Raw genomic sequence first — 19,693 nt, forward strand, 5'->3', positions numbered from 1 at the left:
CTATTGATTGTTTTAGAAAGAGGATAGTTTTTGCTATGCCAGGGCAACATGAGTTTTTCTTTTAGGGAGATGGGAAAGGGTCTTCTATTTGTTTTATTTCTTCCATTCAGGCTAACTGAATGTCGAGAAAAGTGTGTCATGGTTATTTAGCTTGTGTAGTGAGTACCGAATAGCCATGGCAGAGGTTAGAGCAGTTACCTATAGTGAGGGAATTTGTTGATGTTTTTCCAGAGGATCTACCTTGACTTCCTCCAGATCGTATGGTAGAATTTTCCATTAACTTGGTCCCTAACACAACACTTATTTCTAAAGCGCTCTATAGAATGGCACCGTTAGGCCTAGTGTTTCACCTTGGGGAGCACATGTGTTGTTTGTAAAGAAAAAGGATGGGTCTATGAGATTATGTATTGATTATAAGGAACTGAACAAAGTCACAGTGAAGAATAGATATCCTTTGCCACGCATTGATGATCTATTTGACCAATTGCACAGAGCTTAAGTATTCTCTAAGATTGACTTGAGGTCAGGCTATCACCGGTGAAGGTAAGGGATAAAGATGTTCCTAAGACCGCTTTTAGAACCCATTATGGGCATTATGAGTTCTTGGTGATGCCTTTTGGTCTCACAAATGCACCAGCCGCATTCATGGATTTGATGAACAGAGTATTCAAACCCCGACTAGATAAATTTGTGGTAGTGTTTATTGATGACATTCTAATTTATTCAAGGAGTAAGAAGGAGCATGAGCAGCATTTGAGGGTAGTACTACAAATCCTTAGGGAGAAGAGACTGTATGTAAAATTTAAGAAGTGTGAATTTTGGTTGAGTAGTGTATCCTTTTTGGGTCATGTGGTGAGTAAAGACGGGGTATCTGTGGATAGCTCGAAGATGGCAACAATTTTTGATTGGCCACGACCTACTTCTGTGACAGAGGTATGTAGCTTTCTAGGGCTTGCTGGATATTACAGACAGTTTGTGGAAGGATTCACCCGTATTGTTTTGCCACTTACCAATCTCACCAGGAAAGGGGTAAAGTTTGAGTGGAATAATGATTGTGAGTGTAGCTTCCAAGAGTTTAAACAGAGATTGACATCAGCTCCAATCATTTCCTTACCTATAGACGGTGGTGATTTTTTGATTTATAGTGATGCTTCACGACAGGGTTTAGGATGTGTGCTCATGCAGCATGGGAAGGTGATTGCTTATGCGTCACGACAGTTGAAAGTACATAAGAGAAATTATCCTACGCACGACTTGGAGTTAGCAACAGTGATTTTCGCTCTTAAGATCTGGTGACATTATTTGTATGGAGAGTCATGTGAGATTTACACTGATCATAAGAGTTTGAAGTATATTTTCACACAAAATGAACTAAATTTGAGGCAAAGAAGATGGCTTGAGTTACTAAAAGATTATGATGTGAATATTTTATATCATCTGGGGAAGGCAAATGTGGTTGCAGATGCCTTAAGTAGGAAGGTCGCAGTTGGAGAAGGTCGCAGTTGGAGATGTAGTTGCTTTGTCTATTGAGAGTTGTTTAGTGGAAGACATGAGACGTTTGAGGCTTGAGGTTGTTACGCCTGGTGATAGGGCTTATTATAGTCAATTGACAGTTCAGCCAACCTTGAGAGAACGGATTCGTTTAGCTCAGGAGATTGACCCCCAGTGTGAGCGTATTAAAGGAGAGATGGCAGAGGGTAAGCATGTAGACTTTGTGGTTAGTGATGATGGGTTGCTTAGATTCCGTAGCCGAATTTGTGTTCCTGCTTGTGGTGATTTGAGGAAGGAGATTATGACGGAGACACATAGTTCTAGTTACAGCATTCATCCTAGAAGCACTAAGATGTATTGGATTTTCATGAACATTTTTGGTGAAATGGTATGAAGAGAGATATTGCAGAATTTGTGGCTCAGTGTTTGGTATGTCAACAGGTTAAAGTAGAACACCAGAAACCTATGGGGAAACTACAACCCTTACCTATGCCAGAGTGGAAGTGGGATCATGTTACCATGGACTTCGTGTGTGGATTACCTCGTACTAGTAGTAATCACGATACAGTTTGGGTAGTTGTTGATAGATTAACCAAGTCAGCACATTTTATTGCAGTACAAATGAACCATTCTCTAGCTCGATTTGCACAGTTGTATGTGAAGGAGATTGTTAGATTGCATGGTGCACCTGTGTCAATAGTGTCAGATCGGGACCCTCGTTTTGTGTCTAAGTTTTGGGGTGCATTACAGTCAGCTATGTGTACTCAGTTAAATTTTAGTTCAGCTTGTCACCCTCAGACAGATGGGCAATCAGAGAGGATTATTCAAACCCTTGAGGATATGTTGAGGGCTTGTGTTTTAGAATAGAGAGGTAATTGGGATGATTATTTTCCACTTATGGAGTTTGCATATAATAATAGTTATCATTCTAGTTTGGGAGTAGCTCCTTATGAGGCTTTGTATGGGAGGAAGTGTAGGTCTCCTTTGTGTTGGTATAAGGTTGGTGAGAGGCAAATGTTGGGACCTGATTTGGTTGAGGATGCTACACGGAAAATTATCACCATCAGAGAGAGATTATTGACTGCTCAGAGTAGACAAAAAAGTTATGCTGATCATCGTATGAGAGATTTAGAGTTTCATGTGGGGGATATGGTATTCTTGAAAGTATCACCATGGAAAGGAGTCATCAGATTGGAAAGAAAGGAAAGTTGAGTCCTAGATACATTGGTCCATTTGAGGTATTGGAGAAGGTTGGTGAGGTTGCGTTCCGTGTTGCTCTACCCCCTAGATTGGTAAGAGTGCATAATGTCTTTCACGTGTCTATGCTGAGGAAATATGTGCACAGTTCGTCACATGTGATAGATTATGAGCCGCTTCAGATTAGAGATGATTTTTCATACGAGGAGATGCCTGTTTAGATCTTGGATTCAAAAGAAAAAATGTTGCGTACAAAGGCCATTAAATTGGTTAAGGTACTGTGGTGTAATCATCTAGTTGAAGAGGCGACATGGGAACGCGAGAACGAGATGCTCGAGAAGTACCCACATCTATTCTCATGATTTACTCAGGTTAGTTTCAAGGACGAAACTTTTCTTTTAGGTGGGGAGAATGTAAGAACCCGAATATAAAGATTTAGTAAATAATTAAATAATAATAAAATTACAATCTCAAATATTTTATTGTGAATATTTAAGTGCAAATTAAATCCTATTGGAGGGTCATTTAACTAATTTTAAAACCTAAAATAAATTTATAGTGAAAGTCTTTAATTTAGAAGGAAAATGTATTATTTATAAATAAATAAATGTCAAATTAGTAAGCATATGTTGATCAAATAATATTTGTATTTTATTTAAATTAATGGAGAGAAAAAAAATAATATAAAACAAAGAATATTTATTTAGAGTTTTGTTTATATATATATATATAACAACCCTAGGGTTCCTAATCAACACTATAGCGGCAGCAATAGAAATGTGAGAGAGGAAGAGAGAGCAAGAGATAGAAAAGAGAGAGGGAGAGAAAGCACCCTTGTGTCTCAACAACTCTCTAAGGTATTAATCAATCTATTCTTGTTCTATTATAATATGTTGTTTACATAGTTATGGTGCTTGTGGGTGTTGTGAGTTGGTGGAAGAAAAAGGAATGGATTGGCTGATTGTGATAGTATTCTAAAAATTTTAATTGAATTCATAATGTTGCTCCTAAGAATATTAATCTGCCAGCAAACTTTAGAAATCATGAAATCATATCAAACGAATAAATTTTGAACTAAAATTTTTACAGTAGATCAATTACATGTTGAATTGCATATCTGAATTTTTTCATAATTTTTGGGAGTCAAATCCATATAAACTGATACGTTCAAATCTGTCCAGAAAATTGGTTTAAACAGTAAATTCGGGAGTGTTGTTCTTTTTGGGTATAAATCCAAAAATTATCAAATCAGTGTCATTAGAACCGGTTACGAGTCTGGTTTCTTACATTTTTGGCCTTGCGTTGATTGCTTTTGTATACTAAGAGAACCATTAATTATTTAAAGTGCTGCAGAGAACAACCTGTTCGGGCATAATTAATTATAAATAATTATTTTGATAAGCAAATCAAGTAAAACCAATTGGGTTTGAAACTTATGATATATTAGTTGATATCTGGAGGGTTTTGGAATTTTTCGAATAGGGTAGAGTGGGTTTTTAATTTTCAGAGTTAGTGAACAGTTCGGGAAAACCTATCAAAAATTCTATCTTATCTCAAAGTCACATTTAATAAAGTTTCAACCGAAACCCATGTCTTGGGTGATTTTAGACCTTGAAGAACATGAATTTAGGTAATATTTAAGAATAACGGTGAGTTAGGTTGAGCCGTGTTAGTGCGTTTTAGTTGAGGTTACTTAGTTCCTATTCTTTAGTATTTTTAAATTAGTAGTGACGTGTAGTTTTTATACTTGGTTTAGAGCAATAGTTGAACTTTTATACTCTATTCGAAGATTACATTATTTTGTTTCCAAGTGAGTAGTTTCATGCTACATATTTTTATAAATGTTCCCCTACCCTGAACTGTTAAAAAATTAAATTGTTGTTTCATGACTAAACTGTTTTGATAAATTATTATATTATCAATGGAATCAAATTATTTCTGAAACATGTGTAAATTTGGCATACTATAAACTATTTATTTTGGTCTCATGTTTATAATGATGAACTACCATGTTTTGCGAAACTGATGTGTATTGATTATTAGGACCATCTGTGTATTTAGTTCACGGAAATTATTCCAGTATGTGTGGTGACTCTGGCCACTAGGGAACAGATCCGGGTTGGGCCGTGATGACTCTAATGCTCAACGATTGTAAGGAAAAGACTTAGGTTAAGCTAGGTGACCTTCAATCAGATCGTCTTTGAGAAAAGGGCCAGGTTGCCACCCTGAGGATGACTCTTAGTTCGGTATTGGATCCAACGGGACTTATAGCCTTGAGAACTGTGTGGCATGTTACTTGTTATTTTCTTGGTACCTAGAAAATTATTGGTGTTCATGTTGTAATCTGTTTTAAGTGAAAAATGTCATTTATCATATTGTTAAGAGACATGAATATTTTAACTGTTGAACTGTAGAACCTTTTTTTTGAAACAGATTCTCTTTACCAAACTGTATGTCAATCTAGTTTCTATGATATATATCTTATTTTGGAATTGATCCCTGTTTTCAAAACTGTATATACTATCCATGTTGCTACTCACTGAGTTATCAGCTGACCTAGTTGTTTACTAGGTGTTAGAAGGACTTAGAGTGGACTTATGGCGTAGCGGGGACTCAATTGCATGGACCTCTAGGACATTCATTTATTTTGTTTTAGACTCTTATGTCAAGTTTGTGCATATTTATATTCATTTTTATTGAGGTTTATTCATGATTATTTTGATATGTGGGTTGTTTTTATCCGATAAGTTTGGATGGTATTGATTACGATTGATTTTTCCGTTTATACTTGTGGCATGACACTGGATTGAGTTTTGGTTATTTATTAATAGACTATTTTATAGTTATTCAATATGTATGGTTTCGTATTTAGGTTTACGTGTGCCTTGTGCTAAAGCTCTGTGGGCCACGGCCGCTCATACCCGGGTTTGGGGTGTGACATAAACGGTTATAAGTTTCATTATATATACCAAAGGCTCTAATGTAAACAAGTTACAAAAATCAGAAAATATTCTTTGATCTATAATCACTCACATCTATTCTCTGAAAAATTCTATGAGAAGTGTTCTTCAATTTACATCCTCTTTCAGAAATTTTACACTGAGGCGTATAGCTTTAAGCACATCTTTCCTATGTGAGGTTTACAGAAAAACCAGAGCTTTATTTTTGTATCTATCTTTGAGAGATAATTCTTGTAGTTTTCTGTGAAAGTAAAAACACTTTCTTTTCAACATTGTAAGAGTGTAGTACACTCGGTGTTCTTAACTTAGAAAGTCTATATAAAATCCGTAGAGGATTGCTCTATTTGTAAAAAGGTTGCTAGCACTCCTGTGAAGTTAGAGCATAATGGAAAATCTCAAGTGAAGCTTGAGGAGTGGACGTAGGCCGAGTTGAAACGAACCACTATAAATTTGTTTGCCTCTCTCTCTCGTATCTCTTTGTTTTATTTAAATTGCTTTAGTTATATTTCACATTTTCACTGTGCTAAAATCATTAACTGATATAGTTGTTAGAACACTTGTTTTAATTATTTTTGTTTCATTAACTATATTTATCTATTGGACTAGTCATAATTTTTATTAGAGTATTATTAATTTTTAATTGTAAAAACCTAATTCACCCTCCCCCTCTTAGGTTGTTTTTTGGGTAACATATATAATTAAAAATGACTTAAATATACATTAAATTTTACAATAAGAAAAATGACTAAAATAATGTAAATTGAAATATCGAATAAAAAGTAAACAACCTATAACAAAAATTACTTATTTTTTTTGGCATTTTTAGTTGTAAGATTACTAATCTAGTTCACTTAATCCAATTTTTAAATTGAATCATTTTTAATGGATAATTTTTTTTTTTAATCTTTCATTTGACATAATTGAGTAAATGTAAGATTTAATCAACTTTAATTTGAAAAGAATAATTGTAAGTAGTATAGTCAATCATATTCTATACATAATTCATATATTTGGAAAATAACCATTCAATAATTTCAAATAATTTACCACATCAATAAGTTTTTGATTTCTTCCGATAAAAATTTATTAGTTTTAAATAATTTATCATCATATCAATCATCTATTAATTTTAAATCATAACAGATTTTTGTTTAGATCTTTTAAATTTCAGTGAGATTTTTTATAAGCTAATATAATAATTAACAAAATTTAAGGGCCTGTTTTTTAGTCAATTTTTCAGGACTCAAAGTGACAGCTTTGCCAACTTATGCCGAATGCTGGCCTTGTACTCATCTATTATTTGATTTTATTTAAATTTGCTTCTATTTACAAAGATAAAAAACAATGATAATGATAATAATGGTGAGCTTTAGTTAAGTAATTTGAAATTTTGTAGTGAGAAAAAATAAGGAGAATACATATATGTAATTAAGATGTACTATAAAAAATATTTTATTTTAAAATTTAATATATATTATTTTTATTAATAAAATAATATTAAAATATAATAAAAAATAAAATTTTGATTAAACGTCCTTAATAATTTTTTCAATGTAAATAGAATCCCCATCTGTCGTATTAGCTTGGGCCGCCCACTGCTGCCCAGTAGGCCTTTTTCCATTTAGCAAGTCATGCAAGTAGAAGTGAAACTTGCCAAGTTTGGCATGTGATCAGAAAGTTGAAATATTAAAAATTTATTTAAAAAGTTATTATTATTTATTAAAAGTTAAAAAATATGATTGTATAATTTTTAATCTTAACTTTTCCTTACATACTAATTTATATAATTTTTTAATACACATTTTTTTATAAAAAGTTTAAAAGTTAACCTAAACAACCATATTTTCTTTCTTAACTTTTTAGTCTAAAAAATTAAAAAGTATACTTATTTAGAACATCTCAAACAATCCATTCTACTTTGAAAAAAAAAATTGAAAAAAAATTGGAAAAAAAGTTGTGGGTTTCATATCATTACTTCCATGCATGCTTCTGTGGAGTGATCCAGCTAGCATGGGGAGCGTGGTCATTATTCCACATGACATGACTGACCAATACCCTTTATTCATTCTAACCTCCTTATTATTTGTCAGAAATTATTCACTCTTTAAATTTCTCTATTATTTGTCAGAAATTATTCTCTCTAAATTTTATTAATGTACATTCTTAGAATACATGTTAAGTCATTTTAAAACATCGGATATCATCACTACAATATATAAAAATTTTAGAGATTAAATTTTTTGATTTTTAAAAATAAAAATTTTGTTACAAAAGATATTTAAAAATCAATTTCTATCGTCATGATAATAGTCGTTAAAAGATCGTCTCAAAAAGTTAAAAAAAAAGTTTTTAGTGACAATTTTAAAATTGTCACTAATAAATACACTTGTAGAGACAAAATAATTTGGTTTCAAAAAAGCTTATTTTTAAGACAAAATTTGATCCAAAAAGATAATAATTCAACACTGATGTCCAATTTTTATTGTTAAAAATATAATGATGACACTTTTCGCAATAAAAATATTTAGTTCCTAAAAGTAATTATCTTTATATTTTGCTTTCTAAAACTTTAATTTTTTTTTGTAGTGTATCATAAAAATGAGTGCAATTAAAATGTTCAATATCTTTTAGGTTTTCTTAACATATATGCTTTAAGAGTTGATGTTAACAAGACCCTTCAATCTTTTTATAGTAAAGTTAGATGTTGCTCTAAATTAACCCTTCAATCTTTTTATAGTAAAGTTAGTTGTTGCTCTAATTAATAGATATCGATCTAAACCATATGGTGCATCATTTTTGTATTGGAGTTCTAAAAGATAATGCGTTAAGTATCAATCTGTAAATAAAATAAAGTATCGCTAGAAAAGTATTGAATAATATCTTCATATTTGTTGGAAAAAAAAAAAAAAAACTTGAGACGCTTGAATTTATATATAATAATGTGGACTACTCTATGTTAGTTATTAATTAGTTTAGAAATCAGTCATCCGCCGCCACATTAATTTATAAGTCATGGTTAAAAAATATCAACATTTCTAATAAAATTGCACAATAAATGTTAAGACCACCAAAATGTGCGGAGAAATGTTTTACTGTGCAATATACACCGTATGTAACTTTATATAAAATTATGTAAATTTTCACGAATTAACATTAGTTCATAAAAATTTATGTAATTATGCTAATTTATGTTGTAACTTACTCATTTTTGTGAGAGTACTTATATAAGTTCGTCAAAATTTACGTAATTTTGTGCAGGTAGTATATGGTATGCAATGCACGCCAAAGATTTTTCCTTTTACCATTCATACTTTTCACATTTTGTAGGTTAATGCTATCTAGGCTTAAAAATTAGATTCACTTTTTAAATCCAATGATATGATAATCTATTAAAATATCTAAGGCAGTAATATATTCTCTAATTATTAACTAATTATCTCATTTACATTATTAGGTTTAGAAAGTAAACTTATGTATCAAATTTTTTTTTTTTTTAACATATGCACCTCTTTCTGAGGATGCAAATTATTTCCCCTTGCTTGGAACTCATTCAAGCAGTCATGGCCTTGCACTTCTGTTATATTGCAGTTATAGATTCTGTCACGTTCTATGAAAAAGAAACAATATTGAGATGGAACACCATTCTTTGACAACCACACTTATAATAGCTGTAAAAGCTTCCTGTGTTGGTCATTTGTGCTTTTGTGTCTAGTTTAAAAAACTTATGATATGAAAAAAGAGAAAATTAAAAAAGAAAAAGAAAAAGAAAGAAAGAGAGAGTCACAATGTGTTCTACGAAAGAGAGGTTAATTATTTGATTTGTCTTTAAGTGCAGTTGCATGGAGTCGTGCTTTTTCTTACATAACATATTCATTCACAGAACCAAACACATATGTCACAACAAACAACAATCAAAACTCAAAGCTTGATGACGACCACACACAAATACAATAAAAATCCACACAATTCCAACAAACGACACATAACATGCCTAACAAGACGAGGCGAAAAAATAAATAAAACAAAAAATAAAACAGAGAAGCATAACATGAAAACAGGAAGGAAACAAACTAGGCAGAGAATAAGAAGACTCTCCACCATTACTACTACAACTTAAAGCTTAATAATGTTGAACTATAACAGTGTACTCGACAGTGGCATTACCCGAGGCAGCATTGAAAAAATAGGTGTTTGTGCGTACTGAATTCCACACTAGATAAAAGTGGATCGGGGCTCTGCACTCAGTTGGACTATCCAGGGACTGAGGTTCCTGCCACAGGGAACACTGTTACAGCTGCCCGGCCGGAGTTGGTCAGATAACCCCTCCTGTGTGGGAATTAGCAATCTGAGAAGAAATGCATAGAGAGTTGAGTTTGTATCTAAGTGTGATTTTTCTTGGAATAGTTCAGTTACCTTCAACGTGAAGTACATGTTGTATATATAGTGTTCCTTGCTTGCTTCTCAAGGTGGGTTCATGGAGCTTGGATGCTGCCAGATGTCCTTTTAGCATTGCTCAAGGTGGGGGACCACCTGGTAGTTGTCATTGAATGCATATACTCATTGTAGTCATGCTGATAACAAACCACATTCCTTTGATTCAACAACTTCCGTGATTCTAGGTGTAGGGGACCAGTTGAGGTGGCAACTTGCACATGCACACATTCACAACTTCCACGTTCCCTTGGGAGGTTTCCTCAGCTCGGTACCGATGTGCCTCAGCTCGGCATCATTATGCCTTGTCTCGACCTTTTACAGGATCATTCATGGAGATGGGCTGATCCATTTAGATATCTTTGTATGGGCTCGGCCTATTTTCAGTTCAGCCCATAGGTTCAGTCTTGCAGCTCGGCCCAGCCCAACACCACGGCTGCACTAGCCTTTCCACTGCGGGTTGGGCCCAGGTGCTTGAGGACTTGGGCAGACTGTTGATCATGAAGTTGAGCTTAATTGGTTTGCCCATATACTCATCCAGCCCACTTGGATTCGGACTTCAGTGGATTTGGCCGGCCCAAGGCTTGGACCCGACCCATTTCACATTCAGCCCCTTCATTTGCCCCCTAGCTCGCGCTAAGGTTTCCCTTGGGGGGAGCTATTGTTCTGCTTCCCAAGCGTCGCGTCATTTCGGTTTTCCCCAGTTCGGCCTTGGTGACGGCTCAATCCTGACACAGAATTCCTGCATGCGTCCTTTCATGGCGACACATGGCGATATGAGATAGGTGTGCAGAGATAGTGCGTCGATTCCATACTGAAGGTCGTGCTCCCTGTACCTACGCACCGGCTAGTGCAATTAATGCTCTGGCTATCAATACAAATCCCTTCGTCTGCTTTTTCGTTCCTCTAGAGAGTTTCAGAGAAAGAGAAAGAACTTTTCCCGTTCCTTTAAACCAATCTCGTTGGTGCCCTACTCAGACTTTCTCGCCGCTGATCTTGCTCTGCTACCACTGTTCTAATCTCTGTAAGTCTTCTTGTGATTCCTCTTCTCTTGCCTCTTTTATCTTACTCATCTTGTTTGGCCCACTCGCTGTTTGTGTTCCACACTCTGTTATCTAAGTCCTACATCTTTCCCCTTAAGTTTGTTAAATGGGGAAGTTTCGTTCACTGGTTGATACCCCCGAGGCCATGGCTATGTTCCGTCTGGACTATAATATTCCCAACGATGTTACCCTTTCATTGATGAAAGTAGACGCCAAGCGTATGGGCACAAGGAATACCGTTGCTTTTCCCATCGCTGCCATAGTCGATGGAGGGGTTCGATTTCCCCTTGATCCGTTGGTGCGCCGGTTTCTGCATCAAGTCCAGTTAACCCCAATGCAAGTATCTGTGAACCTTTTCCGTGTTGTTTGCGGCGTATCCGCCCTCAATAGGCAATTGGGTTTGAACCTTGACATATGAGATATCCTTGGTTGTTATACTCTTTCTCATAACAAAGACCACAGCACGTATTACTTGCGTGTTCGCTGGTTTGATTGCCATTTGGTTACTGGGTTGCCTGATTCGGATAAACACAACGATGATTTCTTACAAGTTGGTGGAAACTGGGAGTTCCCCGCCGGAACTGAGTTTCAGTCTGAGCATATGCCCCAAAAAGACGGCTACCCAGGTTCGGGTCCCCTCTTCTAATGCCTTTTGTATTCCTTACTTTATTTTGGATATTGCTCTAATGGGTCACTTATTTTTTTGCAGAGGCCTCTCGTTTCCAACGAAGACCGAACCGAGAAAATGCTGAAGCCATAAAAGCTGCCCTGAGGTATAAAAAGAGATCTGCACCCGAGTTATTGGACTACCAGTCTACTTACCGCTCCATTATTCCAAAGAAAGCAAGGCTCGCTGCTGCCCTTGTGGACTCTAATACCGAGACTGACACGTCTCTTACTCCTTTGGTCACGAGGCGTCGCAGGAGTCAAGGTGCACTTTCTGAGAGAGCGCCCTCCCCTGCCCCTGGTTTCACAGGGGGCGGGTCTGTGGCGAAGAGAAGGGTGTTGGTGGACTTAGAGGCCAAGGCTTTCGGAGCCTCCGATGCTTTGGAAACCCCTCTGGAAAAGACCGAGGCGAAGACCCTCATGGAAGTAAAGATGGAGGTGGGAGCTTCTGGGACCCCTGCGACTGCTACCGAGCCCTCAGCTTGGGTTGTTGCGTGAGCAAAAAAGAGAAGAAGAGAGGCTGGCAAAGTAGTGGTGGGGGAAGCTTCTGAGGATCCTGCTGAAGGTGAGGCTTTTGAGAAATGGGAGCCGCCAATGTCGCATGAGGGCAGGCCCATTTCCACTTCTGATTCAATTGTGGCCTCACAAGATTTTGCCTTTGATTTGACTAAGTTTTTGTTGTTGTCGGTTGACATCGCTGACCACAATGGGCCCCGTGATATTTCTATCCTGAAGAGGACCCTTCAGATGATGACTACTGTAAGTGTTTCCTCGTTTTACTTGTCTTTGTTGTTGCGTTGCTGTCTCATTTTCTCTTAATTCTTCGTTGTCCTTTACAATGTATCCAAAGAATGCATCTTTCCATTACCCGTGCTGAAGAGCTAGAAAGGGCCGTGTTGGAGGCCGCGATGAACGCTGAGAGACTGATATTAAGCTTGGAGACAGAGAAGGAAGGACGCCGAATCACGGAGAGGGAAGCATTTCGTTTGAACAAGATTGTCGCTTCAGCTGAAAAATCGAAGGAGGCTGTTATTGGGACACAGGCTCAACTCGAGGGGAAGGTGGCCGAACTGGAGGCCGTTATTGCCGTGATGGCTGCCGAGCGTTCTGTGCTGGAAGCCAAACACTAGCAATAGGGTTGGGAAGAAGCTGGAGCAGCCTATAAGGAAGAGGTGCTAGTGCTGCGAGATAAACTCTTTCTAAAGGGTTGGACGAGTGCTTTGGCTGCTGTGCTGGTTCCTGAAGGCTTTTCCCTGTTTCAGGATGTCCCCGTTCCTTCGAGATCCTTGGGTTCGAAGACTCTTTCCATCCCTGTTGTTCTTCCAGCCGAAGTTTCCCCAGAAGCTGATTCTGCAAGCAAGACCCAGGACAGTAACGTTGTCGCTGAAACGATAGATGTTGAAGGGATTGAAACCCTGGAGACCGAAGCCGTGCAAGACATGGTTAAGGAGGCTTCTACTTCTCAGGAAGTTAGAGCTGCCTCTACTTTTCCTCCCGCAGACGGCCTGGACAAAATTGTTGATGCTGCTCCTAAGTTGCCCTCTGTTAATGAAAATTAATGTTGAAAGGATTTGAACTTTTTTGCTTTTCTGTTTTGATGTATTGTGGCTCGGTCTCCATGACGAGCTTTCTTTCTACACATGCCAAGACAATTTTTCTTTTCTCTTTTCTTTTCTTTGCTGCTAGTTATGAGGCCATCTGTGCCTTTTGTTGGATGGTAGAATTTTCTTTTTGAACTTGCGATCTGATGCTGTTTGGCTTCTATGTTTGAATGTTTTCTATACTACCTGCCCCCGGCCGAGCACTGTCGGGACCTCGGGGTCGAATAGGTGCTCGGTCTGGTTCTGTACTGCTTGCCCCTGGCCGAGCATTGTTGGGGCCTCGGGGCCGAACTGATGCTCAGTGTGGCACTGCACTGTTTGCCCCCGGCCGAGCACTATTGGGACCTCGGGGCCGAACTGGTGCTCGATGTGGCTAACTGATATGTGGTATGGCTGTGCTTGAGTTTGTAAGTGGGTTTTACTTAGGTCCAGGTTGGTTTTGAAAGAAAACAATTGTTTGCCCCCACCTAGAGCTAAGTAAGATTGGTACTGAAGATTGTGCCCTTGTGTAGAATTGCTTGAGTCGGTTTCAACTTAGATAGCATAGGCGCATTTGAATGCCATAAAGGCATGGAGAGGTGTCTTACTCAGGTCCAGGTTGGTTTTGAAAAACAATTGTTTGCCCCCACCTGGAGTTGAGTAAGACTAATGCTGGAAGTTTACTCCTGATAGAACCTGGGCATGCTTGTTCCAACTCTATTTGTTTGAGTCAGTACTGAAGTGTTGACGTGTTGGTACTTAAGGAATTCAGTGGATTCAAAGTTGTTTACTTAAGATATGTTAGTGTGGTTTCCACCAAGCAATTCCACTTGGCTAAAGTCCAATTTAGTTGCCAAACATTATTCCACCAAGCAATTCCACTTAGCATGTTTGAGTGCTAACCAAATTTAAATTCCGTCCAGTCGTTTTGAAACTAAATCCATTTGGGTTAAAACCAAAGTTAATTTCGTTTGATAAACATCAAAGCTAATTCCATTTGGTGAGGACCAAAGCTAATTTCGTTTGATAAACATCAAAGCTAATTCTGTTTGGTAAGAACCAAAGGTAATTCCGTTTAATAAACATCAAAGCTATTTCCATTTGGTAAGAACCAAAGCTAATTCCGTTTGGTAAGAACCAAACCTAATTCCGTTTGATAAACATCAAAGCTAGTTACAAGAATTTGATAAATTTGAGAGAAATGGGGGAGCATTTGCATTGGTCAGCAGATAAATGCCTTTACATCCTGATAAAGAAGTTGGGGGATAATTCTATTGATAGTATTTCTTGAGATTTTCTACATTCCAGGGCCGAGGTATAGCTCTGCCATTCAAATCCTATAGGTAGTAGGCTCCATTTCCAACAATAACTGTGACTTTGTAGGGACCTTCCTAGTTAGGCCCAAGTTTGCCCTCACCAGGCACCCTTTTGTGATTCATAACTTTCCTCAAGACCAGTTCTCCTAGTGTAGATTGCCTCGGGAAAACTTTTTGATTGAAACTCTTGATGAGCTGCTGCTGATACGCTACGAGTCTGATCAGTGCTGCTTCTCTTCGGCCCTCTGCCATATCTAGTGCTTGTGCAATAGCTTCCTCGTTACTGGTGCTCTCAAATAATTCAGACCGAAGGGTTGGGAGGCCGACTTCTAGTGGGATGACGGCCTCCATTCCATAAGTTAGTGAGTAAGGTGTTTACCCCGTAGATCGTCGTGCTGTGGTTCGGTATGCCCATAGCACGTGGGGTAACTCTTCAACCCATTTGCCTTTGGCATGCTCAAGCCGTTTCTTTACTCCATTGATGATGGTTTTGTTTGAGGCTTCAGCCTATCCATTGCTTTGCGGGTACCCTGGAGAGGAGTTCCTATTCTCGATCCTGAGGTCAGTACAAAACTTTCTGAAGATCTTACCATCAAACTGTGTTCCATTATCTGCAATCAGTACCCGCGAGATGCTGAAACGCACTACCACATTTCTCATAACAAACCACCTCGTATCTACTTCTTTGATATTTGCCAATGCCTCGACTTCAACCCATTTAGTAAAATGGTCAATTGCTGCAATGAAGAATCGCCTGTTCCCCGTGCCTCGCGCCAATGGTCCGACAATATCCAGACCCCATTGGGCAAAGGAACATGGGTTGGTGAGTGGGGTGAGAGTTTTGGCTGGCTGATGAATGAATGGAGCAAACCTCTAACATTTATCACACTTCTGTACGTACTGCTGCGCATCTTGTTGCATCCGTGGCCACCAGTACCCGTGAGTGAGGGCTCGATGTGCCAGTGACCTTCCACCAACGTGGCATCCACAAATCCCATCATGAATTTCGTAGAGAACATTCTCAACCAGATTTGGATGCACATAGAGGAGGTAGGAGCCAAGATAGGAGCATCTGTAAAGCTTCCCAGATGGTGAGATCCAGAACAGAGCTGACTTATGTCTGACCTTGTTGGCTTCCCTTTTGTCTTCGGGGAGTGTACCAAATTTCAGAAAAGCAAATATCGGATCCATCCAGCTCGGCTCTAAGTTGTTGCAGAGGACAGGAGATGCAATACTTGGTTCTGGTACAAACTCAACCCAAACTTTTCTAGCATCCTTCGTATCCACTGATGAGCCGAGGCATGCTAGAGCATCAACGTGGCTGTTTTTGTCTCGACTGATTCGTTCCACTCGTATGGATTGAAATTTTCTAAGTAGGTCCTTGGCCTTGCCTGCGTACATAGCCATTCTTTCAACTCGTGTTTCATAGACCCCAGAAAGCTGGTTTACCACTAGTTGTGAATCGTTAAAAACAAGAAGTTGTTCTGCACTGAAGTGTTCGGCGCTACGTAAGCCAGCTAATAATGCTTCATACTCGACCTTGTTGTTTGAAGCCTTCCAACTGAGCCTGAGAGCCTGTTCCCAGATAAACCCTTCTGGTGAAATAAGTACTACTCCTGCCCCCGAGCCTCGGTCATTGGACGATCCATCAACATAGAGCTGCCAGATGTTTCCAATAAAGAGTTTCCATGCATCCGAAGCACAGGGTTTTCCTTGTTCGGTGGTGCATGGCACCTGTGCCGAACTCGGATCCCCCGATTCGGTACTCTAGGTGAGAGCAAATTCTGCGACAAAATCCGCTAAGACCTGGGCCTTGATCGCTGTCCTGGGTTGATATCGAATGTTAAACTCACCAAGTTCTACCGCCCACTTTGCTATTCGGCCAGAGAAATTGGCTCGGCTGAACACAGATCTGAGGGGGAATTCAGTGAGGACGTTAATGGTATGACCCTGGAAGTAATGTTGCAGCTTTCTTGAGGCGATAAGCAGCGCGTAGGCTAATTTTTTCAACGGCAGATACCGTGTTTTGGCATCTAGTAAAGCCTTGCTGACATAATAGACAGGCCTTTGTTCCTTGTTAACCTCTTGAATTAATACTGCACTTACAGCATGATCTAAGACTGCTAGGTAGAGGTATAGCTCCTCTCCTAGCTCTGGAGTGGACAGAAGGGGAGGTGTACTGAGGTATTTTTTGAGACTTTGCAGTGCTTCAGTGCACTCGTAACTCCATTCAAATGCTGCCATTTTCCTCAAAAGCTGGAAGAAGGGCTTCATCAGATCTGAAGATTTGCTGATGAACCGATTCAGTGCGGCCGTCATTCCGGCCAGTTTCTGCAGCTCCTTAGCCTTTGTTAGTACTTTAAGATCTTGTACTGCTTTTATTTGGTCCTGATTCGCCTCAATTCCTCTGTGAGTGACCATATATCCCAAGAACTTTCCTGTTCCTACCCCAAAAGTGCATTTCGAGGCATTGAGGCGAAGCTGATGGTTTTTTAAGATGTCAAAAACTTCTCTCAAGTCTGTAAGATGGTCTGTAGCGAACTTACTCTTGACTACCATATCATCTATATAAGCCTCCATGGTTTTTCCCAGTTGGTCCTTGAACATCCGAGTGACCATCTGCTGGTAGGTTGCCCCGGAGTTCTTGAGGCCGAATGGCATCACTCTGTAACAGTAAGTTCCTCTTGGAGTGATAAATGCTGTCTTTTCTTGATCCGGACCGAACAGTGGTATCTGATGATAACCGCTATAAGCGTCCAGAAAGCTCATGTGCTCATGCCCTGCTGTTGAGTTTACTAGTTGATCAATGTGAGGCGGAGGAAAGCTATCTTTAGGACAAGCTTTGTTCAAGCAAGTGAAATCAACGTAAACTCTCTATTTTCCATTCTTCTTCTTGACTACAACTATGTTGGACAACCATTGCGGGTACTGAACTTCTCTGATTGCTCCTGAAGCCAGGAGTTTTTTTACTTCGGCAATTACTGCTTCGGTGTGCTCAATTGAGGATCTCTAACTTTTTTGCACAATGGGCCAAGCTGAAGGGTTGATGTTGAGCTTGTGGCAAGCAAATTCTGGGTCCAACCCTGGAGTATCATATGCTGACCATGCGAAAGCGCCTAGCGAGGTACTGATAAGGAAGTACTTTTGTGGGTCATCCTCTTTTACCAGGACTTTCTCCAAATCCTCTACTATTTTCTCCTCTGGAGCTCCCCCTACATATTCCAAGACTGGCTGTTCGGCCACTTCTACCATCTGTACCCGATTGCTGAGCTGCTTTGCCTTTAATGCTGCCATGAAGCAATGTTTGGACGCAACTTGATCTCCTGAGATCTGCTCTACTCCGTGTTCCGTTGGGAAACGGATGAGCTGGTGATAGGTTGAAGGGACTGCCTCCATTTGATGAATCCACGGACGGCCAAGTATGGCGTTGTAAGAGGATGGTGTATTAATTACCAAGAATTCTATCTGGAGGGTTTTTGTTCCTGCCATGACTGGCAACACTATTCTGCCAAGCGGCCATTCTGGCTGTGAATTGAAACTGACCAACAGGGCTGCTGCTGGGGTGAGGTGCTGCTCGGAGAGACCAAGCTTTCTGAACAAATCGTAATACAATATATTTGTTGCACTGCCTTGATCTACTAAGACTCGTTTTATATCAAATTGTTTCCCAATTCCCACAGTTATAATCAGTGCATCAATATGTGGGTGATGTATGCCTTCTAAATCCTTTCTAGTAAATGAAACAGTGCACAAGGGGGATTTAGGTACTATACGTACCTTTTTCGATACAGGCTCCACTGACATGACCTGCTGAATTTGCGCAGCCTCAGTGATCTCTTCCTTTAGTGCCTCCTCAGATTCCTGAGTCGCTGTCCCGTGGATCACATTTATTATCAGCCAAGGTGGATGCTCAATATTTGGTTCTGGCGGTGGGTTCCCCAGTTCAACCACTTCCTTATCCTAATCAATGTAATCCCTTAGGTGTCCAGCTGCCACTAGGTCTTCCAAGTGTTGCTTCAGTGCCCTGCAGTTCTGAGTCATATGCCCCCTGTCTTGGTGGTAGGTGCATCTGAGCTTCTGATTGCGCCGAGCTGGATCTCCCAACATTTTCGACAGCCAAACAAAGAAGGGCTCTCTCTTGATCTTTTCCAAGATTCGATAGATTGGCTCTTTGAATACAGTCACAATGGCTTTGTGGGATTTGGACTTATCCACTTCATTCACTGATGTTCTCATCGATCTGTTCTCTTTTTGTGCCAAGCTGTTTGTTCTATTGACACTTCCTCGATGGAGATCTGACCATCCTCGAGGCGAGCATACTGTGCAATCCTGGCACGCAAATCTTTCAAAACCGTGGCCGAGTGCTTGGTAAGTGATTGTCTCAGCTTACTTTCCGGGCGCAGACCATGCTTGAAGAACATAACGGCCATCTGCTCACTGCACACATTTTCCTCCAGGTCATTGTACTCTTCCCAGTACCTCCTAGCATAATTGCGCAGCGTTTCCTCCTGCTCCTTTCGGAGGCTGAACAGTGTATCCGGCTCTTTCGGGATCTTAGTGTTGGAGACGAACCTGGCTAGGAACTCTTCGGAGAGCTGTTTCCAACCATGGATTGATCTAGCAGGGAGACGATCGAACCATCGAAGTCCAGTTTCTCCCAAGCTAGATGGGAAGACTTTACACATCAGTGCCTCATCTTGGTTCCATAGGGACATCATCTGTCTATAATGGCTAATATGTGTTAGCGGGTCTGACTTCCCGTCGTATGAAGTGAACTTTGGTGGGGTGAATTTCTTTGGAGGTCTCATGGTCTCAATCTCCGGGGAGAATGGCGAAGAGACGAGCCTGTCCAGCGCCTGATGTTCTCTCTGGTGAACAGTACGGTCTAGGTGATCCTGATGTTGTTCGTTCTGCCTATTGCCTATCAACCAAGTACGAAGGTCCTGAGGAGGGTATTCAGTCTGTTGGCTAACTGTCTTCTATTTCTTGGCCCTTCTCCGGCGTGACCC

At 39.5% G+C, this 19,693-nt stretch overlaps 1 protein-coding gene across 1 annotated transcript; it reads right to left on the bottom strand.

Annotated features, from left to right (window-relative positions):
• Positions 1-18,916: 18,916 nt before the first annotated feature.
• Positions 18,917-19,492, bottom strand: LOC145811193 (uncharacterized). Its single transcript, XM_082907556.1, has one exon. It carries the CDS (start codon positions 19,490-19,492, stop codon positions 18,917-18,919), a length of 576 nt encoding a protein of 191 aa, XP_082763682.1.
• Between the last annotated feature and the right edge of the window lie 201 nt (positions 19,493-19,693).

The sequence above is a fragment of the Camellia sinensis genome, chromosome 2, assembly GCF_055761805.1.
Source record: "Camellia sinensis isolate YWXY chromosome 2, ASM5576180v1, whole genome shotgun sequence".
NCBI classification, from domain to species: Eukaryota; Viridiplantae; Streptophyta; class Magnoliopsida; order Ericales; family Theaceae; genus Camellia; species Camellia sinensis.

What these genes read in the sequence shown, in the direction of transcription:
- LOC145811193 (XM_082907556.1), bottom strand. Translation starts at nt 19,492, where the DNA reads ATGAGACCTCCAAAGAAATTCACCCCACCAAAGTTCACTTCATACGAC.